Source organism: Lathyrus oleraceus, chromosome 2 (genome assembly GCF_024323335.1).
Source record: "Lathyrus oleraceus cultivar Zhongwan6 chromosome 2, CAAS_Psat_ZW6_1.0, whole genome shotgun sequence".
NCBI lineage: Eukaryota > Viridiplantae > Streptophyta > Magnoliopsida > Fabales > Fabaceae > Lathyrus > Lathyrus oleraceus.
The window spans coordinates 446,308,880-446,335,300 of record NC_066580.1 but is presented as its reverse complement, the minus strand read 5'-3'; the positions used below and the strand labels follow the sequence as shown (position 1 = coordinate 446,335,300).

The 26,421-nt window shown below is 33.8% G+C and overlaps 1 protein-coding gene across 4 annotated transcripts; it reads left to right on the top strand.

Annotated features, from left to right (window-relative positions):
• Positions 1–3,193: 3,193 nt before the first annotated feature.
• On the top strand, positions 3,194–6,466 carry LOC127120209 (AAA-ATPase At5g17760). 4 transcript variants are annotated; one of them, XM_051050622.1, is made up of 3 exons: positions 3,194–4,265; positions 4,341–4,408; positions 5,800–6,466. In XM_051050622.1, the coding sequence occupies exons 1-3, from the start codon at positions 3,407–3,409 to the stop codon at positions 6,319–6,321; spliced, it is 1,449 nt and encodes a 482-aa protein (XP_050906579.1). In that variant the 5' UTR covers positions 3,194–3,406; the 3' UTR covers positions 6,322–6,466. The 4 variants fall into 4 exon arrangements, with proteins under 4 accessions (XP_050906579.1, XP_050906578.1, XP_050906577.1 ...); XM_051050621.1 differs by having other exon boundaries at positions 5,770–6,466; XM_051050620.1 differs by having other exon boundaries at positions 3,194–4,408.
• The last annotated feature ends 19,955 nt before the right edge of the window (positions 6,467–26,421 follow it).

Genomic DNA, 26,421 nt, shown 5'->3' with positions numbered 1-26,421 from the left:
GAAAGTCTTCAACGTCTCTTTCTCTCCTTTATATTTAAGGAGCAAAAGACCTGAAGAAGAATAACAAAAATACAACACATTGCATTACAAACTCTGAACCTTGACATTTCAAAGAAACGTTACTCTATCAAAAACAAGATAGACTTAGAACATCTTAACATTGTGTATACTTTAGAAGTTCTTAAGTCTTAGAGTTTTTCTAAGTTGTATTTTTTGTACACGTCCGATTGTATATCAAGTGTAGTGTTTACCCAAATCCCTTAACAATTTGCTATAGAGTCTTAAGTCTCTTGCTTTAGTGCTTGAGCATTTGAAGTCTCTTGCTTGTCTGCTTGAGCATAAAAGTCTTTTACTAGTGGGTTTGAGCATTAGAAGTCTTTCGTTTGGTGCTTGAGAATTTGTAATCAGTTTTGTTATAATGGAAAACCGTTTGAAGTACAAGGGGATTTGACTACTCTCGTGTTGTGAAAGGAAATGAGATAACTGCTTGTGTCTCTACTTTTACTTTCCTTGCTTCTGTACTTATCATTCCACTGCTGTCATCTCTGATCCTCTAAGTCAAATTCTGGTTCAGAGTATGATAAGATCTTTTAGAATTAAAACTAGTTTTCTGAGTCAGACTCTGAACCAAGTGTTCAGAATCTGATAAGGTCTTTCAGAATTAAAACTAGTTTTCTGAGTCAAAATCTGAACCAAGTGTTCAGAATCTGGTTAAGAACCATCAGAAGTTGAAGCTGAAAAAGCTTTGAGAGAAAAAGCCAACATAATTCAACCCCTCATTCTTGTGTTTATGGTAAGCTGTGGACAATGTTTGTTGATCGATGGCATAAGAAGACATCTTACTTCCATATTTTATTTGGTGAGGTGATGATTACCTTAAATGATGTCTCCTCTTTGTCCCATCTTCCCATATCAGGTAGTTTCTTCACCGCCCCTCTCATTGGCTACCAACTACCACGTATTATTTTTATACATGACTTGGGAGTTATTGAGAAGCAGGTGATAGAGGAGTTTAAGACTAACAAGGGTTCTCACTTTCTCCTATCTTGGCTCCAAGATAGGTATGGTGAGCTAGTGCAACAGTCTATGTATGAGGCAACCACTAGGATATACATGTTACATCGTGTAAGATGTAGTATCTTACAGATAAGTCTCATGTATATATTGATGCGAAATACATGCGATTCTTTAGTAGACTTCCTCGTGTCAGTACGCATGAGGGCGTGTTGCACTGGCTTTTTTATATGTTGCACTTGGAAAGGCGACTGTCTTTGAGACTAGGTAGCTTGCCGATTATATGAGTCTATTTTAGGCATGAATTATTTTGTTAATTATTAAATTGGTTCTTATTTATGTCATTTCTTGATTTGCATATGATTTTGTATAATGTTGGATATACGGGCATTTCCCATCCATTTGTGAGTGTCGGGTTCTTCCTACCATTCCTGGCTCTACATGGGCTAAGAGATGAAAGTCCAGGCGTGCACGTCCAGGAAGCGTTTTAGAGTACACAAAGAGGATTGGTACACTGGACGAAGTCATCAGGACACCCTACACATACCATAGAGTGTATCAGGAGTTCGATGACACCACACTTTATTTTTTCTATTTGCGATAAAAGACCTTAGCGGCTAGACACTTACCTGAGAGGTGTTTGTGCTAGTTTGAATATATAAAGCACATCCCACGACCAATCCCTATTATTCTATCTGAGGGAATTGATAGATAATTTGTTGGTAACGTTATGGGTTATGCACGTGCCATTAGAGATCGTGCAATGGAGGTTCAGTTTCTTGTGCAGTGTGCGTATGTGTACTTAGAGTGGTACCTTAATGTATCACACCCTCGCATCATCCCCTCTGGGTAACATGGAGATGATGTTGGACATTCTCATGCTTGGGGCCCCTTTGATGATGTGTCGTTGCCTCTATCTCCTCCACATGGTTCAGATGACGTTCAACGCCTGCAAATGATAATAGTCATTATGGATAACCTCATGGATTTGGTAAACTTATATGGCAAGTTTTATACTTTGGCATCATAGGCAACACACTTTGCCCGTGGGGGACCTATTTAGACATTATTATCATTTTTGTATTATTTGTATATTATATGTATCATTACTCAGACTTTTGCACTGCATAATTTATCAGATAATATTTTGTCACTTCCATTATTGCAGGATAACTTAACATTTGACAAATAGCATAACACAAGATGATTAACATAACTTTAAACAAACAATTACATAACTTAACAAAACAATAATAAATAACAAAACCTAAACACTGCTAGATGATTTTGGACGTTTCAACATCTTTATCATGTCGTCGAATGATAAAAAATTATCACATCAAACTCGATCGGTCTCTTAGTTAGCCTACGATGATATGTTCTCCACATAACCTTCAAATCTTCATCACTCTTCAACTCAATACGATTGTATTTAACACTTCCACCAATATCAATCCATGGTGCAAGAAACTCGATCTTACTCACCTGTATGTTCTCGGCGTCGGGCAACATATTATTCAATTTGAATCTTAGAAGAGTGAGACATATGGTATCCTCCGGGAGGTCAAACTCAACAAGAGATTTCATCTCGTTGAAGTACACTTTTGCATTAAACAAATAGTGAGGCATTATAAGATGTTTTTCTTAACACATAATCTCTATTTATACAAGTTTGATACATTCTGAATCATACAAAACGAACAATGCAATCACAATCGTCCAAAAAAGTCGACAAAATCTCAATCCTTAAAATTTACACTACCGGATTTCTTATTGATCCTCTAAAAATCTGATAAGTGTAAGAGGATTTTAAAAAAAAATCAATACTTTTAAACTACATGATTTTTTAAAGTTTGACAGTAATTATAATTATTTTTTAAATCGATAAATTTTCCACGCATCATATATTTAAAAAAAAACACGTAAGTTTTTTCACACATCAAACATTTTAAAAGAATCGATATTATCAGAATTTTTTTATATACTACCAATTTTTTTTATTTGTACCAAACATTTCATTTGTATTACCAGATTTTTTGTCTTGAATTTTTTACAAAATTTTAAAAAGGATAATAGGAATATTATGAAAAATTGTGGGAGTGCCGGATCAAATTTTGAGAGTGGAAGGATAAAATCTCCAATTATGGACACAAATTTTTCTTTTATTTTTCTTCACCACACTTCACACAAAACAAACGTACGATGTAAAGAAAGCACTGTCAATCACTGTTTCTTGAAAAGGTAAAAGGTTCAAAACACACAAGAGGATTCCACTACTAATCTCCCAATATAAACGCACCTTACTAGTGATTTCCAATAAATACCAACATATATCTTGAGAAACATAGCACAAAAACACAACAACCAAACACATCTAACCACTCCAAAAACCATGATGTTTTCTTCTCCAAGAGAAATGCCTTCACCATCTTCAATTTTCTCAGCTTATGCATCCATGACAGCTTCCATCATGCTACTTCGTTCCATGGCACATGAACTCATTCCTCAACCAATTCGTGGCTACCTTTTCAACACCTTCCGCTACCTCATAAAACCACGCTCCCCCACACTCACACTCATCATAGAAGAATCAACAGGCATAACACGTAACCAAGTCTACGATGCTGCAGAATCTTATCTCTCAACAAGAGTCACTCCTGAAAACGAAAGACTCAAAATCAGCAAAGTCCCAAAAGAGAAAAAACTCACAATCCGTTTAGAAAAAGGCGAAAAATTAACCGATACATATAACGGGTTTACTCTCAAATGGAGATTCATCTGTGCGGAAACGGAGAAAAACAGTGCAAACGATATTCACAACAGTAATAACAGTATCTCTGTTAGATCAGAAAAACGATATTTCGAACTGAGTTTTCACAAAAAGTATAAGGAAATAGTTCTGGATTCCTATCTTCCTTTCATTCTTGATAAAGCTAAAGAAATGAAAGATGAAGAAAGGGTGTTAAAAATGCATACATTAAACACCGCTTATTGTTACAGTGGTGTGAAATGGGACTCCATAAACCTCGAACACCCTTCAACCTTTGAAACCCTAGCTATGGAACCTGAAATGAAGAATGCTATTATAGAAGATTTGAACATGTTTGTGAAGAGGAAAGATTTTTATAAGAAAGTTGGAAGAGCATGGAAACGTGGTTATTTATTGTACGGTCCTCCTGGTACTGGAAAATCTAGTTTGATTGCTGCTATGGCAAACTATTTGAAGTTTGATATCTTTGATCTTCAACTTGGTAACATTGTTAGAGATTCAGATCTTAGAAAGTTGCTTCTTGCTACTGCTAATAGATCTATTTTGGTTATTGAAGATATTGATTGCAGTGTTGATCTTCCTGAGAGGAGACATGGTGAAGGACGTAAACAAACTGATATACAGGTTAGTACGTAGTAATAATTCTTCATTATAGTAATTAACTTTACTAATTATAACTTAATTGTTATATAAGTAAATCATTTTTTCTTAGTTGCAAAGTAGTGGTAGTACCTTTGATTGCTTTTAATTCTTCACTCTAATATGTATTTTAATCATAATCAAATCATTTTTCGTGATGAGTGTTAAATTTTTTAAAGAAAAGTTTTTCCGTTATTATAGTATTTTTCTGATGCCTGAGAATTGCACGCTGAAGAAATTTGACTGTAAAGTTCAAACTCTAATATAAAAAATATAGAACACCTAATCATTATATATATATATGATATTTGAGTTTCGTATATATTATTTAAAGATTTAAAAATAATTTAATCAAAATTAATATTTTTTTGAAGTTTTTATTAATAACATTACTTCAATATATCTTAAACACGTTTAAATACTTATGATATTTGTTTAAAAAATGTTTAAAGTATTTTGAAACAAAGAAAAAAAATATTTATTTATGAATATTTTTTGAAATATATTTCTCTGTTTTTTTAATATTTATTTGATTTTTAAGACACGTGTCGTTTAAATATCGTGTCGAACATCAATGCAGTACGGCAAGCTACTGTTACAACTGTTGAGAATATTAACAAGTAAGGAAAAAAAATATCAATCGTGGAATATGACTGTGTACACAATAACAAAGCGTGGATTTTTGACCTAATATGGCTATTTTTCTAGTACTAGCTAGCATGCGGGTTCTGAATTCCTATTGAAGTATGAAAAGATACAAAGTAACATGACTTGTCCTTTTGTTTGAGATTTTGACAGGTTCACTACTTTATCATGTGTGTCTTTAGAGTCATTTATTTTTATTTTTGGACAAACCTTTCACACAAGTGGAAACTTTTTGTTTTCGAAAGCACACTTTGATTAGGTACGTGGAGACAGTGGAACCGACGTGTAGTTCAATAATTGGTGGTTTTTTCAAGTTGAATTAAAGTTGTGAAAACTCAAAAGCATTATTTATGGTATCATCATAATGCACTATATATAAGCATAAAAAACTGGCTTTCAAATGGCATTTCACTATCAATCCACGTAATTACTTGATTCAGACACCTTTGGTTGTCGCTTTCTAGTTTTACATAAATAGTAAAAGGAAGAGTACAGAGTAGTTGCTGTCAAAGGTTTTTGTTGTTGAATGGTGGGTGCCTCATAGGATGGCCCTTGTAAAGCTTCATGATATATTCTTTTATTTTTTTATTTTATTTTTCCAAAAAAATATTCTACACATATTAATAACCACTTAGTTGTGTAATGAATTTGAAACTATAATTATTTATTTAAATTAGAATACTAAAATTATTAATATATAGGCTCATGTTGATTCTGATGGATGGATGCAGTTGACATTATCTGGATTATTAAACTTCATAGATGGATTATGGTCAAGTTGTGGAGATGAAAGAATAATCATATTTACAACCAACCACAAAGAAAGATTAGATCCAGCTCTTTTAAGGCCAGGAAGAATGGACATGCACATTCACATGTCCTATTGTTCTTATGAAGGTTTCAAAATTTTGGCCTCAAATTACTTAGAAATTTCCCATGATAACAACCCTTTGTTTGGAGAGATTGAAGGACTCATTGAAGACATACAGATAACACCGGCGCAAGTGGCCGAGGAACTGATGAAGAGCGAAGACGCCGATGCGACGCTTGAAGGGTTTGTCAAGTTACTCAAGAGGAAGAAGATGGAAGGTGATGTGTGTGAGAACAATAACAAAAGAGAAAATCAAGAGAAGCAATGTAAAAAGAGGAAGGTTAGTTGTAAGCAAAAAAGAGGTGGTGGGAATAGCAAGAGCAATGTTGGTGTTACTCAAAGAAGGACTAGAGGGATTATTAAAAGAGGTTCTAGTTTGTGATTTGTAATACTAATATGCTTCTTAGTTATCATTAAATAAGATTGTTAGAGGTGCTAATTGTGTTTAGAAACTAAATACTGTTTATGTAAGATTTGTGGTTTTATTTGTTATAATCTTTGATAAAAGATTGTGTTTTTTTTTCAAATTTTAGCTGAATTATTTTAACAATTTGAGATGAAAAGTTTGACAGATATAATTGATTTTTTTTCTTCTTTAAATTGCATTTTTGCTCTTTTTGTTTGATTACGCTCATAAAAAATGACTGTTTTTTAATTGAATTTATAGCCTTTTAAGTATTGTATTTGATGTAATTTTTTTTTCAACCTTGATTTCTTTTATGCAAAAATAGTGTGGCGTCGAGAATTTTTTACTTAAATATCCTAGTATTTCAAAAAAAATCGTAAAATAATCCAATTTTTAAAATAATTTCCAAAGTATTTCAGTTTCAAGAAAAAAATATAGGGCATAATTAAACATTAATTGTATTTGATGCATTTTTGGTCTTTTTGAATTTGTTACGCTCATAAAATTTTAGTCGAAAGTTTTACCTTTAAAGAAAAAAATTGATTTAAACTCAAAATTGGAGAAGATGCGATATTTGAAAATCTAAAAAAGACTATTTAGATGAGCATGAAAAAAATATGAAAACAAAAAGTATAATTAATTTTTTTAAAATTTTAAAAATGTATTTGGGTGAGACATTTTAACTATGAAATATAATGTTTTGATAAAATTTAAAATGATTTGTATAAAATTTATTCTTTAGATAAATAAATATGAATAATATCTAAAATAAAAAAAAATTCAAATCCTTCTAATACTTCTTAGAATTTGAATATCGAATTGAATAATATTATTATATTATATTTTGCAAATTGATCTCTATATTTTTCAAAATTTTAAAATTGATCCCTAGAATTTCCAAAAACTTGGAAATTTATCGATAATATTTTTTAAATTAGTTCCTCTAAATTTTAAAAATTACAAATTGATCCCATTTTTAAAATCTAAATTTTAGCCCAAGTTTTTTAAAATTTATAAAAATAACTCCAAAAATCCAACAATAAATCATCTTAATACTTTATCTAAACAAAATAATTTAAAAATAAATCAATTTTAATTGAATAATTTAAATTGTTTACAATTTTAAATTCTTAAAATAATTTCAATTAACTTAGTCTAAACAACCTAGACTTCATTAGCTAGTATTTTAAACATTCATTGGCCTATCTTCATCAACCAAAAGATGTAGATTATTTTGTAGTTTATTTTTATAAATTAATGAGGTGAAAAGGATGGCGAGAATATTAAACTAAATTAAGAATAAAATTTTATTAAAAACTAAAAAAGAGAACAAATATCTTGTGGGGATTAAGACCAAAATTCAAAAAAGAACTATTACCAAAATTTGTTTCTTTAAAAACCTCACCTAAAAAATTGTGGAATAAAACTTTGATAATGAAAAACAGTATGTAGTGGATACAACAACAAATTTGGAATCTAAAAGAGGGATTTAGTATTAGATTTAGTTAAATTCTGACATAATCCACCCACAAACACCTTATCACCAGGTTTAAAGTTTCCAAGACACAATCATTGAATTGAAAAAACGTGATAAACAAACATATAATCACATTTTATTCAAAGATAAACAAATCATTGTCTCAATGGATAAAATGACATTCATCAATTCAAAATGGAGGGAGTTAGAGACATAGATTATTAACGAAATCTCTCATAAATAAGTATTAAAAGTTTCTATGAATCCCAACATAAGTAGAGGCCAGAGGATTTTCTAGAAAAAAAGTCTTAGGCTCTGTTTACGAATTAGGATGGTAGAGGAAGCATAAAAAAAATTGAAAAAAATATATAATTTTTAATTTATTTTGAAAAAATAATTTTATATGAAATAATAAATCAATGTTTATCATTAATATAATTTTAAGTTTTAAAATATTATAACAATATATATTATATTCGAATAGTTTATTTAAACCGTTTAAACCTTCTGATCAATATAATATTTTAGTCCCCAAATTATATGAAATTTTACTTTATGAATAAAAGTAAACATTCAAACTATTTTCACCTAAATCTCTCCATTATTTTCACTTTGATCTAGTTAGTTAATATATGCTTGGTTATGTTTATGGATTATTTATCTATTTAATATTCTTCTGATGTTAAACTCTTAAACTAAATTTTTTATTTAGAAAGTGTGCGATTGCAAATTTTAATTTAATGAATGCGAAAAAATTTATTTGTGGATTCTTATGGCTAGACATAACGTTAGGTTTACACTCACAAATATAATTCTATTGTATTGGTTAAGTGAGTGAGACATCGAAATTTAAAAGATACAATAAAATTCTCGTTGGTTTTTGGACCAAGAAAACGTACATGAGTGATAATGGAGACATGATTGAAACATTTAAAGTATATAATCGATCAATATAATATATTATAGAAATAATTAATGAAATCTAATCTGAGCATAGTTATTTAAACTTCTTAATATATGTTTTATTTATTGTATGCATTGTTAACATGTGTACACAACATCCTATTTTTCACCATAGTGGAAGATAACCAAAAAATATTTTACTTGCAAAAATATGAAAAATACAAGGAAGGAGTATATATAATTAATAGGCAAAACTAATGATAGAAAATAAGAAATGAAAATAAACTCAAATTGAATAAAAGTTAAGTGGGCTTCGTGTTGGGTATATGCATTTCAACAACCCTCCTTAAACCGGAGTGTATGTTTAACGGTCCAAGTTTGATAACATAAGAGGAGAAAGGACCAAAATGTAGAGTTTTAGTGAATAAATTTGCAACTTGGTCGGTAGTGTTGATAGACATGAGGTGAATAGTTTTGTCTTGAAGTTTATCTTGAACTAAGTGGCAGCCCATCTCGATGTGCTTTGTGCGCTCGTGGAAAATGGGATTTATGGCAATGTAGATAGCACTTTGGTTGTCGCAATAGAGAGTCATAGGATGGGGATGAGGGATTCTGAAATCCTGAAGAAGAAACAATAGTCATTGCGCCTCGCAGGTTGTATTTGCAAGAGCGCGATACTCCGCTTCGGAGGAGGATCTGGACACAACCATTTATTTCTTCATTTTCTAGCTTATGAGGTTGTCGCCTAAGAAGAAATAGAACCTAGACGTTGATTTGCGTGTGAGATGACAAACACCTCAATCAGAGTCAGCAAAGCCGATGAGGTTGGATGAGGAGAGACATTTGAAGAAGAGACCTAAAACAGGTTCAATCTTCAGGTAACAAATGATCCTGTGAGCAACAACGAGATGTGTTTGTGATGGCTTCGTAAGGTGTTGGTTTAACCTACCATCAGAGAACATAATATCAGGTCAAGAATGTGTCAAATACAGAAGTTTACCTATTATACTTATGAATACAGAAGGGTCTTGCAAGAGAGAATCATCTTGGTCATCAAGTTTGTGGCCCGGGTCCATGGGCGTGGAGACAGGTTTTGCGCCTAACAGACCAGTGTCTTCCAGGAGGTCAAGGCAATACTTACGCTGACATAGTGTGATGACTGTTAAGGATCTAGCTATTTCAAATCCTAAGAAATAGCGCAAGTGGCCAAGATCTTTAATACTGAACTTTTCATCCAAAATATATTTGATGTTATTGATTTCAAATAATGTGGTACATGCAACAATTAAATCACTAACATATACTAATATAACAGTGAAACAATCAGTAGTATATTTGGTAAAAAGAGAATAATCTGACTTGGATTAAGAGAATCCAATACTAAATAAAGTTTGTGTTAACTTGTGATTCCATTGTCTGCTGGCATGTTTAAGGCCATAAATAGATTTGTTAAGTTTATAGACCATGTTAGGAGGAACATTTAGGCCAGGTGGAGGTTTCATATAAACCTCTTCATCAAGGTCTCCATGAAGGAAGGTCGTGTTAATATCGAGTTGGTGAACATGCCAGTTAGAAGAGTCAACAATGGATAATAATAAGCGTATGGTGGTCATTTGTATAATAGGGCTGAATGTTTCAAGATAATCAAGGCCTTCAGTTTTATGAAAACCCTTAGCAACAAGTCGTGCGTTATATCTCTCAACAATGCCATTGGGAAAGTATTTAAGTTTGAAAATCCATTTACATCCAATTGTTTTTTTGTTAGGAGGAAGAAGAGTGACATTCCAAGTATTACTGGTATTGAGAGATTTAAGTTCAGATTCAATGGCTTTTTGCCAATGAGGATTTGTGATGACTGAAGCATAAGAGTTAGGCTCTTTCACAGAAGTAATATTTAAATTAAATAATCTATATGCAGTGGATAAGTTATTATAGGATATGTAGTTAGCTAGGGGATAATGATTCATACTTGAATGAGTGGTAGTAGAAGATGGTATGGTACTTTGAAGGAGGGAACAGTGATAGTCCTATAAATAAGATGGTGGTCTAGAGGTTTTGGCAGATTTCCTAATAGAAGTAGAAGGTTCAGCAGAAGTATGGTTGTAGGGAGGTGGGGGGTTAGGCTGATAAGAAGAAGAATCAGATGTAGCATTATGTTCAGGGTCAGGTGTGTCAATGTATGCAGAAGGTGGAGTATGTTGACAAGGTGGGCTGGAGGGAATGTTTGTAGGATGGTCATGATTGGGTGAAGATTGGATAATTTGGGGAGCATAATCAAGGAGTTCATCTTTGTGAGGATGATGAAGAGGCTAGTGAGTTTGGTAAGGTGTGGGTGTTATAGTTTTATAGGGAAATTGGTGCTCATAAAAGATGGTGTCTCTAGAAATGAAAATGTTCCTAGTTTTAATGTTGTATAGAGTGGACCCTTTAACATCATGCTTAATACCTAAGTAAATGAACTTGTGAAACCTAGAATATAACTTAGTTCTATAGACATTATGACTACACGCATATACCAAACAGCCAAAAGTCTTAATGAGGGAGTAATCAGGAACAATATGATATAACAATGTAACTTGGTTTGCAATTATTAATAAAACTAAATCACTCTATATTAGAATCAACAAAGTCACTCTCTATTGGAATCAATAAGTACAGTTAACAAATAAAGTTTATCATAATCGAAAGTAATTAAAATACTATATTTTAGGAAAATTTCACCTGGCGTCTCTCATGTATGTGATACCAAGATGCTTTAGTAGGTTTCATAAAGGCGCCAACCTTACAGAAAGACAATACCATTGTGTGTTGGATTTTGGAGATGAAGATGGAACAGTAAAATTATCTTGGAGATTATTAAGGCGAGTAAGGATTGATAATTGTAGTAAAACCGAATTTATAGTAGTTGGGATGATATTGGGTTTTTCTTGTCTTGCACGATTACCTAACTCGAACGGTTCAGTTTTTCCAAAATATTGCAACTCCAAATAAAACTATTAGGGTTTAGGGTTACATAGGTTTTAGATCGTATGTTATTCTTCAAATTTCACTATTGCACTCAAAGGTCATATCTATAATCAATGTCAATAATTATTACTCAAAACCCTTGAGATTTTATGTAAATTCACGACATCAATTGGCATTGATAAGTTAAATCGTCATCACGTTCATTACATTTATTCTAACATTGGAAATTAATTATTATAAATATTAATATGCTCAATTGTCAATAGTACATTGAAAAATAATAAAAAATTAACAAAAAATACACTTTTTTTTAAATAAAAAAAGTAACATTCAAACAACTAGATTGAAAACTAAGCAAAAAATAACGGTTAAATCAATAAGACGGTATGAAATATTAACCAATAAACTTAGAAATATAGATCTAGATGGAAACAAAAAAAACTTGTGTTTTTTCTTCTACCGGTTGCCGTCACGAAGACTTCATTTGACCACCGTCTCCGCCTCACACAACCTATAGACATCATCGTTTGTCTGGAAAAATATGTCACTGAAAGAATAAGTTAAAACTACGTAATAGTACTTAATAAGCAAGCAAATACACAACATTTTTACCCTGACTTGTCAATAATTAAAGGTTTCAAAGTTGAACAATTTTTTTGAAGCATCGTTACCCGTATCAATACTTTTCAACCTAATACAACATATCAACCTATAATGAAGTTCTGGTCTTTAATATCAGAAACAATTTATTTCTTATATTCGTTGAGGAATCAATGTATCTAAACTATATGTAGTCCAAAGACATTAATTTTTCAATAAATTTAAAAAATAATTTTTTTTCTTATATTAAGTACCAGAGATAGTACAAGTAAGAAGAAAGAAAAATATTATCTCAATAAGCAAAATCTTCTATTTATCTTAAATAAAAACAGCAGAGCATCCCCAATTGTGCAACCCTTATTTTAATTGTTGAATTGAAATACATTAGTCACAACATTTGAACAAAACAAACATTATTATACTTGAACTCCACTTTAATTTGTGGGGTCCTATTAAAATGAATTGTGAGTAAAATAATAATGTGTCAGTTGATTTTAATAGGATTTCACAATTTAAAGTAAAGTACAATTCTAAATTTTTATTGTACAATATTATACAAAATCAGTTCCATTATTGATAAAAAAAGTTTAAATGAATGTCACTCTCAAATTTTAAAGAGAATCATAGAATACAGTCTTAAATTTTTATTGTACAAGTATTATACAAAATCATTTCCAAAACCACTAATATTAGAATAAATAACTTATAGTTTAAATGAATAAAACTTCAAATAATAATAAAAAATTTGTAATTTATTTGACCGATAAAGATGTGCAATGCATTTATTACTCCGTCTCCGTATGGAAATAGTACTACTGTTTTTAAAATATGACAAGTGATAAGGGTAAGATTTGTCGCGCTTTATTAGTGATTTAATCAAACAATGACTTTACAAAATCAAATTAATACTGATTTGACCAATCAATGACGTTTGAATTGAAAAGGCATGCGAAAAGATGTTCTTGCAATGTGATCATGGCCATTGATATGCCAAAATAATTTGTTCGTATATTGTTTAATAAATGCACACCATGAGATTTAGATCATAAAGGAAACAACATGTTTTATATTAGATGTGAAAAACTGATGAGCCATGGTTCTTTTACAAAACCATACACATTACAGGTGAGGTAATATTTTAAAATATATTTCACAACTATTTTTTTGTTGATATTTTTTATTATTCTCGCTATTAATATTTTGTGGTATCTTATACTAATACTTTTTTTTTATTTAATTTATTCTAGATGATCGGTGGAATTGATCCTACATTCGTGCAAAGATTCATACACAATCTACTAGCGTGATGAAATGTTTATGATCGTAGCGACCATAACCATCTCATGCATTCTAATGGAGATGTCGTAACTCCGATGTTGTTTTATGGATGAAAAACTTCTGAGAGATTTCTTCCATTTAACTGAAGACGTTAGAGTTAGGATAATTTATTTAGGCAATAATATTTTTCGAATCAAAATTCTGAATGTAATTTCAAGTACCGATCAGTATCTAGTCTGGCATCTGCTTCACGGTTCATAGTTGTATCATCATCACATCTATTTCTCATTTGTCATTTGATAAATTTATTTTCAATGTATCTTTTAACTTTTTTATGTCATTGTTAGTATTGAATTTTTAATTTTATTTTATAATTTATTTCGATGATTAAAAATATATTGGATTTTAAATGAATACAAATTTATAACTACAACACTCACATTCAAATTGATAGACTTTAATTCCTAAATTGTTAGTACAACATCAATGTTGGAAAACAAGTGTGAGTTGTATTGAGAAACAGATGTGAGTTCTAAGTTTCACATTGCTTAGAAAAATGAAGGTTGAACACTTTATAAGTAAAAGAACTCATACATCTATCACCTTAAGGTTTTTGGTGAATATGTGGTGTCTTTCTCATTTGTTTAAGTGAGTCTTTGACCTTTAAGTGAATGTTTGATCCAATGCGAATTTTCCCTCTCATGATGACCCATCAATCAATGCACTCCATTCAATATAATATACTATTATTTTACACAATTTGGATTTGGTGGAATCATACAAAATCAATTTGATTATCGATAAAAAAAGTACATGTCATTATCAAACCAAATCAAAATCAACATTGATAAGTTAAATCACAAGAACTAGATATAAAAATGTTTCACCCGATTTCCAAAAGACTGTTTTTCTTTTAAATATGAGATCCAATTATATATTTAAAGTTGATACTCCAATTGCTACAATATTTTTACATGATTTATATTTTACTATTATAACTTAAATATTTATATAATATTTTTTTGGAAAATAATGATTTTTGGAAAATAAAAATATTTTAATTCAACTACTAAAATGGTTGGAATTGCTGTTGAACCAATAGCAATAACTTTTCTATGGATTGAAGGTCAGTAACTTATACAGTAATGACAGTAATGACACTTACACTATTTCCTCCAACTTCAGTTGAAGGAAATTTCTATGGCTTGAAACCAACATATTATTATAGAAACTATTCTAATGAAAGAAATTTACATTAATCAACAAACAGAAACACAACTTATACTAATCTATATTCAATAAAAATTTAAGAATTTATTCTTGTCACCGCATAACCACTAAAGAGCTCACATTTAAAGAGAGAAAATATTGAAACTCTTAGTTTTTTTTAGAAGTGAACCTATTGAAATTCCATTGGTGGTAATATGCACGCTACATCAATCTCAGACATTGGAATTGATAAGCCAATTTCAAAATGATGGAGTAATTATGAGTAAATGTGTAAGTAAACTTTATTAAAAAAGTAAGGGTATAATTGACAAATTACAACCTTATACTCTTAAAGTGACACTTAAATAAGAATAAATATTTTTTGCAAAAGTGACACATTTAAAAAAACAGATGGAGTATTCAACATACCATTTCTCTTTCCTAATACTCCATATTTAATGCCTAGATTCCAATTATTACCTACACAAGATAACTTCTCAATCTTCCTTAATTTTTTTTTCACGTTAAAGTCTATACTACATTTTTTTTCTTATTTCATGGTACACTTAAAATTCAACTTCCCTAAACTTTATTATTCCAAATTTTATGATAGACTTAAAATTAAATTTTCCTCCAATTTTATTACTCTAAATTTCATGATTCCCACCTAAAAAAGTTAAAATCATTAATACTTGAAGTGTATATATACCTTTATATTGTATGTTTACAAAATTTAAAACTCATAAAATATGACTTCAAACACTACTAGATTTTCATTACAAAATCAATTTGATTACCGATAAAAAAAGTACATGTCATTATCAAACCAAATCAAAATCAACATTGATAAGTTAAATCACAAGAAACATATACTAGTACAGAACTACAATTAGATATAAAAATGGTTCACACGGTTCCCAAAAGACTTTTTTTCTTTTAAATATGAGATCCAAGAGTTTTTAACTACAATGCCCCTTTTTGAAAATCAAATCCCAAACTACCCTAAATTGAAAAAAATTATCCAATTGCCTCCTTTTCTGAACACACTCGTCCATTCATTGGCCGAGGACATGAAGCGAAATCTAATCAAGAAGGAGCTCGCCATTGAATGGTCGAGGGGTCTATATATATATATATATATATATATATATATATATATATATATATATATATATATATATATATATATCCTTTCATTGGCCGAGGCCCCACACAATAAAAATGCAGAATACCCTCGGTCATTCAATGACCGAGCTCCCTCTTTAAATAGGGTATTTTGGGACTTTTTTTTAAGTAGGATAATTATGGAAGTTTTTTTCAAAAGTGGGACATGGCAGTAAAATAATCGAGATCCAACTATATATTTAAAGTTGATACTTCAATTACTATAGTATTTTTACACGATTTACAACAATGATTTATATTTTACTATTATAACTTAAATATTTATATAATATATTTTGGAAAATAATGATTTTCGGAAAATAAAAATATTTTAATAGAACTACTAAAATGGTTGGAATTGCTGCTGAACCATTAAAAATAACTTTTCTATGGATTGAAGGTCACTAACTTTTACAGTAATGACACTTATACTATTTCCTCCAACTTCAGTTGAAAGAAATTTCTATGGCTTGAAACCAACATGTTATTATAGAAACTATTCTAATGAAAGAAATTTACATTAATCAACAAATAGAAACATAACTTATACTAATTTATATTCAATAAAAATTTAAGAATTTATTCTTGTCACCGCATAACCAAATAACATATAACAAATTTTTTAAAATGATCGTAAAATATCATAATCACAGTGGTCAAGTGAGTTGTCAAAAAGTACACACAAAACTAATTACATTGTTACTATAACATATAACATATATATTTGATCAAAATATAAATTTAAATGAAAAAAATCATAAAGTTGTTTAAAGAATCTTGAAGTTGCTCAAAGAAAATAGAGATACATGATAAAGTTGTTTATCGGTAACAAATTCATACCGCTAAGGTTTCGAAATCCATACTTCTAAGGTTCAAATTTCATGAAATTGGATGAAGATTAATGAAATGAAATTTTTGAAATACTGATTCTGAAATGAACTCCATGGAAAATGAACTCCAAGTTTCTGCATAAAAGAACAATAAAATCATCTTGTAATAGAGAAATTGATCTAAAATTTATAAAATAAAAACTTACGTACATAAATGGAATTTCAACTCTGTTATTGGGCCACCGAAATTACAAATATTAAACAAATGCAATATATCAAATAAAAAGGCCCAAATATATAATGCAATGACCCAAAAAAAACTATTAAATATAATATTTGATTATTATAAATTTTTGTAAATCAGTAAAAAAAAAAGTCATCAACAAATTACAGATCAAAGATCTCAACCGTTGAATATAAATAATAATATATTAATGACTAAAAATCTCACTTCTCCATATTGGTAAAATACTCATTTGCTAAATGCCACCTTGCATTTTTCTATCAAAAAGTATTATTTTTATATCAAAAGTGTTCAAGGATACTTCAAAGACAAACATGGTATAACCGTTTTTTTTAGAGCAAGTTTATTTTAACTTTAAAAAATTAAATTTTTTCTTTATATTTTTGAAAATAATATTTTATAAAAAGTTTTTTTATAAATATTTTATACACTAAAATATATAACATTATAAAAATCATTTTTAAAAAAATAAAAAATAAGCATACCCTTAGTTTTGCTCCCCAAGCTCTTTTTGTATTTTTTTTCCATCAATATAATTGCCTTTATTAAAAGAAAGTATAAAAATATTAGAGTTAAATATATTTTTAATTTATTTAAAAAAAATTTGTATCTCATAAAAAATACTACAATTACAAAATTATCTTATAAATTATTTTAATCTTTATTTTTAATTTAACATATATATTTTTTTATAAACATTTTTAAAAATTTATAAAATTAATTCCTCCACTTTTTTTAAAAAAATAATTTATAAATTTAAATTTTTTGTTACTCTTATCTTGAATTTGACTTTTTAAAAATAAATCCTTAATTTTATATTTTTTTACAAAAATAACCCACTTTTTCAAGAAAATTCCCAAAATACCATTGATTTCAAAAAAATTCTCAAACTACCCCACTTTTAGGAGGAGTCGCTAATTGAATTGGAGACTCCTCTTAAAAATTGAATGGAGGCGCCAATTGGATTGGCTAGGCCAATTGGATTGGCTAGGGCAGGTGCCCTAGCCAATCCAATTGGCGCCCCTGTGTAGGGTTTAGGAGAAGGCGCCAATTCAATTGGAGACTCCTCCTAAAATGCAATTTTTTTTGGTAAATGGTATACGTGATAGATAAATTTGATATAGGACCACTTGATATTAATAAAATTTTCCGTTTACACAAAGAGACCTAATGGTGATGACCGAGATCACCTAACCGACCTTCGGTCCCACATCCTCTAGCTACCCTAACCCGTGACCCTAACCCACATTTACGATTCTGTACCAGTGTTTGAGCATCTGAGGGGCCAGGAGTGTCACTACCAACTACAAGAGAAGGTTTGTTGTGGTAGTCAGACAAGTCGGCATAGTCTTCAGTATGCATCGATGGTGTACCGCCGTAATTGAGCTCATGACCCATGCCAGAGAAGTTGGGATGTGGTTGACTCATTGATGGGCGACCGAGACGGTTGAAGGGAGACATGGGTGTGAACGATGCGTCGAGGAAAGGTTGGAAAGGTTGTTAGGGTGTTTGGTAGAGATAGGGTTGTTGGATGTTTTGGTTTTGTGAGGTTTAGGCTTCTTGGCTACGGTAGGAGGAGGGGCGGTTGGTGTTGAATGATCGTTGGGTGTTCTGGCTTATCCGACTTTGATAGGGTGATGGGGTGGGTGCGAAGCGATGTTGAGTCTCAGGTTGATGGTCAATTTGTTGGTGGTGGTATGGGGTATGCTCTTGGTATTAGGGTTGGGTGTATGGAATGTTTTGGTTGTATGTTTGTGTGTTGGTTGAACGGAACGTTTGACGAACAGGGGGTTGTGTGTATCCGGTCTGACACTGTTGTTGGGGTTTGATGTTGAGGTGTCAGGTGTGTAAGTCATCTGGCGTGGGTCGTACAAGTACATATCCTCGGCGATGAACTGAAAACCAACCGATTTGTACCAAGTCATATAAGTACGACTTGGTTTTTCTTCAGCTGGCATGACTGCGTCAGTTAACACATGGTCATGACGGTGCTTCCATTTGCGACACTCTGATCTTGCGAGGCTTTGCCATGGATTGAAGTTCCATTGGTCGTTAACTTTGCGCAGATACCATTCTCCTAGGCTAGCTGGGGGATCTAGGATATTTTGGAGCATACCGAACTGCAGCTTCACACGATCACTACTGTGCATCTCCACAGTTGTGAACCGTATTATAGGTGTGCATGCAGTCCATACGGCCGCGTCTTCAGCGTTGACCTCATGGTCATGATCCAAATTAAGGTATGGACGCCAAATGAACTGAAATGTGAAAGAAGATAGGATTATAGTCAATGTAGAAGAAGTTAACAAAATATAACGAAATGATTAAGTTATTTTCCTTACGTTTGTCGGTCGAAGGTGATCCAACAGGTTGCGATACTGAGTAATACAATGTCTTGGACATCTGTTGTAACTCATACCACGTGCGTACCATATACACCAAAAAGTCAAAAAATATTAGTTAGAGGTAATAATCTTTAAAGAAGTAAGTAAAGATATAGCAATTTAAACAACTTACTTTTGTGCATACGGAAATGTGAAAGGGTTGTTATTGATGGGTGCTAGAGACAGTAGTCTTGACTAACCCCATGCTTGTAGCAAAACAGCACATCCAGAAAATGTAGACGTGTCTTTGTGTGAGTTTTTGCACAAGGAGTTATAGAGATAGGCTAGACAAGCAGATCCCCAACTGTAACTTCTTATTCTATCTACATGTCTAAGTAAAGGTAAATACATAATATGCATGCTAGAACTGTAGGAGAATTGCCATCCAAGGCGCAGCGGAATTTAAAAATTTCTCCATTTAGTGATCCTTACGAATGGGCATGATCAGTGATAGAATCGTTACCTCTTGTGGCGATTCAAACCTTTGGTGCAGATCTCTGATAATGATCAAAACCTTTGATACAGATCCACGGGGCGATCACGAACGTTGAACGATGACAACGTCTCTACTCAGTCCACACGAACGGATTCCTTCAATCGCAGTGCTAGCTGTTATGAATGAAGGCTTTGAGTGAGAGAAAGAGGGAAACAAAATTCCAAGTCTCTACTTGAATTTCTGTCTGAGTGGAGTGGAGTCACAATGCTTCTACCCAAGGGGTTCTATTTATAGAACCACTTGTGTGGGCTTCAAGCTAAAAAGTCCACTTAAGTGTATTTTGGCCCATATCTTATAATATGCCCAAAATCACTTAAGTATTTGGTACCTTACCATATTTTGTCTCCCACTTAAGTGCACCGTACCTTACGGTGTTCCTTAGTTATTCTATCTCTCATCAATCCGTCCTTTGTGTGTGACCCTATAGGTTTTCGCGGCGTTGGCAATTATATTAAATCACGCATTTAACATAATAAACAGTGAGCGGTATCTAGCAACACATCACTGCTACCCAAGTCACGAAAATGTCATGTGATCTGACAAAACCTCATGTGATAATAATTATGTGTATAATTACCCCTTTGCCCTTATGTCTATATTGAACACAAGGTATAGACCGTGTCACCCTTGTCCAGTTCAATATTGGGCCCATAGACATTTATCCTGTTACGCAGGATTGGCAAATTCCATCTAGGACACTCATGTCCCTCAGCATGCTTCGTGGAGTACCCATCAACTGTCTTTATGGTTATCCAGTTACGGACAGCGTTGGATCAGCAACAAAGCACTCGACTCTACATCTAGGATCCATAATGGTTTCAGGTCGAAGAGTGGTATACACTATTATCACCATGAGAATAACTTATGACACTTTGCATAACTTTCTATATAGTATTCTCATAGCGGGTCAATCCGGTATAAATATTACTCCTAATATTCATACCTATGTTTAAGACTTGATAACTCTTTATCCATGATCCATGAGATGTGATCATCAGTCTACAAACATAATAGTCTTAATGCTTTAATGTTATCCCACTTCACATTAAAGCTCGACTACGGATACTTTAAGAACAGTGCCCTTATGTTTAATGTGTTCTCATGATTAAGTCACACTTAATACATTAAACGGACTATCCATTCTAGGGACTTTATTAATCAACCATAATAAAAAAATGCCTTTAAATAATTCGATACAAGTATGTCATACCCCAAAATTTGCCCATTAATATTTCAAGACATTTTTCAGGGCACTCCGACTCATTTTTATGACACTGATCTTAAAGGAACAAAGGCCCAGCTCACGAGTGGCCCAATCCAGAAAATGGCCCAAACTGGCCTGCTCGCTAGGCGAGCAAATCCTTCGCCTAGAGAACGTTCGCTACACGCTCGCCTAGCGAAGCTGGCAGATAACAGAAAATTCTGGGCTTCATTCTGAGCCCATTAGGTCACCACGATCACTATAAATACTGGCACTTCAGCCACGAAAAGGGACAGACGAAGACGGACGAAAAAGGACGAAAGGAGGACCCTAGCAAGCAAACCCTAGCGCTCACAGACGGAAAACCCAGGAGGCTAACCCTGAGAATTCCAAGTAACCCTAAAGGAAACCCTGAAGGAAAAGCCGGCGGCAGCAAGGTCACTTCCGCTCAGTTCGATCCGATCGGCCAATTCAAGGTTACAATTCGATTACAAACAGGTTGGCATTGCTATTACTACCTTATGTTCTTAATTTGCACATGGTATCATGATTGAATTTATGAAACTATCTTAAGTTTTACATATGAATTTAAGTATGCATGAACATCTGAATGTCTAACCACATAATCTCTGTAATGGATGCTATAAGGTGTGAAGCTTGCTGACATTATGCTGTTATCAAAACCAGAATCCGCAGCCGCTCGCTAGCACATCGCTAAGCGAGCATGCAGCGAGTATTCGCTAAGCCTTCGCTAGGCGAGGCAGCGGCGACCGGGACAGTAGCTGATTTTTCTGTTCTGTCCTCTGTCATGTTTTTATCATACCCATGCATTGTTTATCTGACCCTACTGCTATTCTGGTTTCTTTTGCGGTGCAATCCTTGATTGCATCCTGACTTGGTACTCTAACCCGTTTGCTGAATTTTGTAAAGGTTCACCTTTCCCAGGAAAAGATTGATGTCTAGGTCTTCCACTTTATTTGTGGGATACCCTTGTGGAGTTTCACCCTAAATTACCTAATTAATTTTAATGTATTAATTTTAATGTGGAGATTCATCCTAATTACCTAATCGATTGTAAAATACGGCCTCTAAATATGTGATCTTGGACCTCTCTTTGTTACCCTCCGATTACGATATTACGCCTTATGGTCATGTCCCGCGAATATGGGGATACCCTTAGCAAAGACCCTTCGGTTAAATCATCATAGTCCCTCGAATGTTGCCTTTGTCCCTCGATGACCCTTCGGTGTAGCCTACGGTTAAATGATGATAGTCCCTTCGAATGCTAAGGTATCCTCACAACTGTTGCCTTCAATGACCAATCGACGACCCTACAATGACCCTTTTACATCCAAAGGATAAAACTACTTACTTCTCAATAGTAAGGACGGTTTTACCCTCATAAGGATAGGAAATGCCCATAACGACCTTAGGAAGGTATAACTCTCAATTGCTGGATCATAACCTAAAACATTTCCCACCCCTCACACTTTGCAAATCCTAGAAAATCACCACTTGGTATACATTCATATTAGAATCATTACCAAGTTACATTTTTCTAAACCGTTTTCAAAATCAAACGAGATAAATACTTTGTATACATTCATACGAGAATCATTACAAAGTTAAACTCTCTTTTCGAAACATTTTTTTAAACAATTCACGAACACTTTTCAGACAAAAATATAAGTGATCCAGCAATTAAGAGCCCATGGATAACCATGGATACAAAGGGTGCTAACACCTTCCCTTTGTATAATGTACCTCCCGAACCCAAAATCTATTGAGGTCTTTCCTGTTCTTTTCCACCTTTCCTTATTGGATAAAAGAAAAGTCGGTGGCGACTCTTGCTATCCGCGACATTGCGATAAAAAGAAAAACACCCCAAGTCAGTTCACCGTATGACAGAACTGGCGACTCTACTGGGGACGATTACAAGAGAGGTTACCTTAAAAAACAAGATCACTTATTTAAAATTGTCTGATTTACTTTTAAGGGATTGCTTGGGTATTCTTGAGTGAAAGATCCTACACCCGGATCTAGTGTACCTTAGGTAAGTAGCAATAGATCATCGCGACTATCCGGCGTATACTGGAATGGTTAAAATGATGGCTACGGTTAATGTGACACTTTGGATGTCCTGATGTTCCTCATGTTTACTTGAGGAAAAATTTGGCATCTGCGTGGTGTCATTAAAGCATTAACCAGACCTTTAGAACCCTAATTGACTCATCCTGGCCATTAGAAAGTAGTGAGATAACTGACTTCGGTTCCGACTGGGGTTGGTTGAGACTCGATACTACACTCTTTGAGATTGGACTTTAGGGAAGCTTCGGTCAACCACTTGGTGTTGCACTGAAGTGGACTTAAAGGAAGGTCGGTGATTTGAGATCCTTCTAGAACCCGGTTACTATTCTAGGACAGGTTGAACCAACTAAACTTCAGTGCGGAGGGTACTTACCTATGGAACTCATGCAAGCCTTAAAACCTAGGAATGATGGTTGTGTGACTTGCTTGTGCTTGTTATTTATTTAACCTCATAACATCATAACATCATGACATCATAACATTGTACTAACCATTTCAAGGACTTAGGGATTTAACTTTGCTCTGTTTTGTAAAGCTATGGCTCCCAGGAAGACCATCCGGATCAATTTTGTAGCAATCTCTCCTCAACTGAAGAATTTAGTGTCAGAGCTCCCCGATCATGCCCAGTTTATCAAGAAACACGGTTCTCTCCTCAATTTGGTTACCACTGGTTTCAAAGAAGATATGATGAGAGTTTTATTCCAGTTCTTCGACCCTAAACATCATTGCTTCACATTCCCAGATTATCAGTTGGTACCTACACTGGAAGAATTCTCCAGACTGCTTGGGATACCTATCCTTGATCAAATACCTTTCAGTGGTTTAGAAAAGGTTCCGAAGTCTGAAGAAGTTGCCGCAGCTTTACACATGACGAAGTCCGACATTGAAGCTAATTGGGTAACAAGGAGTGGAGTTAAGGGTTTACTTGCCAAATTCCTGACAAATAAGGCCCGAGAATTCTTAAAAGTTATGAATGTCCGTGCTTTCGAAGACATCCTGGCATTGCTAATCTATGGCTTGGTGTTATTCCCTAATCCAGACCAATTCATAGACATGAATGCTATTAAGATATTTCTCACTCATAACCCTGTACCTACCTTGCTGGGAGACATTTTGCATTCCCTCCACACTCGTACCATGAAGAAGCAAGGGACTCTCATGTGCTGCATACCTTTGTTGTCTAGGTGGTTTATTTCGCACCTTCCTCAATCGGTCTTGAAGAACGAGCGGAATTTGAAATGGTCTCAAAGGATAATGTCGCTCTCCCACCCAGACATCTGTTGGTGTCCTCAGTTCAAGGAAAATGTTACCATCATTGACCGTTGTGGCGAGTTCCCTAATGTACCACTCCTAGGAATAAGAGGAGGTATTACTTATAATCCTGCTTTAGCTCTGCGACAGTTTGGTTGTGCTCGAAGAGATGGTCCACATGAAATGATCATCGAAGGCATTGTGTTCGACTATGACAACGATTCCCAAGGCCTCCGTCAAAGATTTGTACGAGCTTGGGGCATGGTGAAGAGAGGTACGTTAGGACAGAAAAATTCTATTCCTATGGAACCTTATCTCAGATGGGTACGCGCCAGAGCTCGTGAACTTGTCATGCCATATCTTGCAATCGGACCTCAGATTGTCGAACCTGAAGCTGAAGGAGGTGCTCCCCAGATCATTCCTTATCCAGATATGCCTACCAATGTTGAGGAACTAAAGAGATCCTGGATCCAGTTGAGAGAAGAAAGGGATACTTTCGAGACTCAGTTCGTCGCAGAAAGGAAGAAAGTGTTAGAACTTACCAGTCAGCTTAATGAGGAACGAAGACTCAATGCGTATCTTCGCCCAAAAAGAAGCCGCCCCTGGGAGACTTGAGCTTTCATTGTATTTTTATTATTATTCCTTTTGTAATGAACATTGGTCAAAGAAATTAGCAATAAACATTTCTCTCTTGTTGGTGATTTACACAAAGTTAAATTCCAAAAGTCCTTGAAAACATTTCATACATTACATAGCATAACATAACACTGCATAACAGGTATTCTACAAGTTCAATGTTCTCACGGTCTTCCTTCTAAACAGAAAAATGGATCTCGAACAAACTGTCAAAGATCTCCAGACTCAGAATGCTCAATTCAAGGAGATGATGCTAAGCTTATCCAAGGGGCAGGAGGAACTGAAGGCTCTTTTGCTCGAAAAGAAGAAAGACAAGAAAGCTGTGAGTTTCATTAACCCGGGAAGAAGGCGTAAAGGACAGGCCGCAGGAGTCAAGTTTGGAATCCCGAATGGTCCAGAAGAGGGGGCGGAGAATGATTCAGAGGAAGAGAATGTTGATTTCTCCAACCCTGAGGATGACGATGAAGATTATGAAAATGAACAGTATTCTCCAAGAGATGATAAGTACAAGTTGCTGGAAGAACGTATGCTAGCTATGGAGGGTCAGAAGGCGCCCGGTCTGGATTTCGAAAGTTTGGGTCTGGTCTCCGATGTGACCATTCCTCGCAAATTCAAAATCCCCACTTTCACTAAGTACGATGGTGCGTCTTGTCCTCAGATGCATCTGAGAGCTTATGTGAGAAAGATTCAGCCGCATACCACTGACAGGAAGCTATGGATCCATTTCTTCCAAGAGAGTCTGTCTGGCACACAGTTGGAATGGTATTATCAGCTCGAGAGCTCTGACATCCGCACCTGGACTGATTTGGCAACAACTTTCTATAAACAGTACCAGTATAACTCTGAACTAGCGCCTACTCGGCTACAGTTGCAGAATATGACTATGGGATCCAAAGAAAGCTTTAAAGAATATGCTCAAAAGTGGAGAGATTTGGCTGGCAGAGTCAAACCCCCTATGACTGACAGAGAATTGGTGGACATGTTCATGGGCACACTGACCGGCCCATTCTACAGCCATCTACTGGGAAGTTCTTCATCAGGTTTCACTGAACTTATATTAACATGTGAACGTGTTGAAAGCGGCATCCGAAGTGGAAAGATACAGGCGGCTACCTCTGTAAGCACCAAAAGGTCCTATCAGGGGAGGAACGAATCAAATGCTGTGTACGGTCAAAAGGGTCGTAACAAGAAAAACCGTGACCACGACATTGGAGCAGTTACGATTGCAGCACCACCATCTCAAAACTTCCAGCCCAAACAAGACAGGCCAAGAAGGCAGTTCACCAGGATCAATATGACCTTGGCACAGGCACTGCAGGGAATGCTAAAGGCAAATTTGATCACCCTT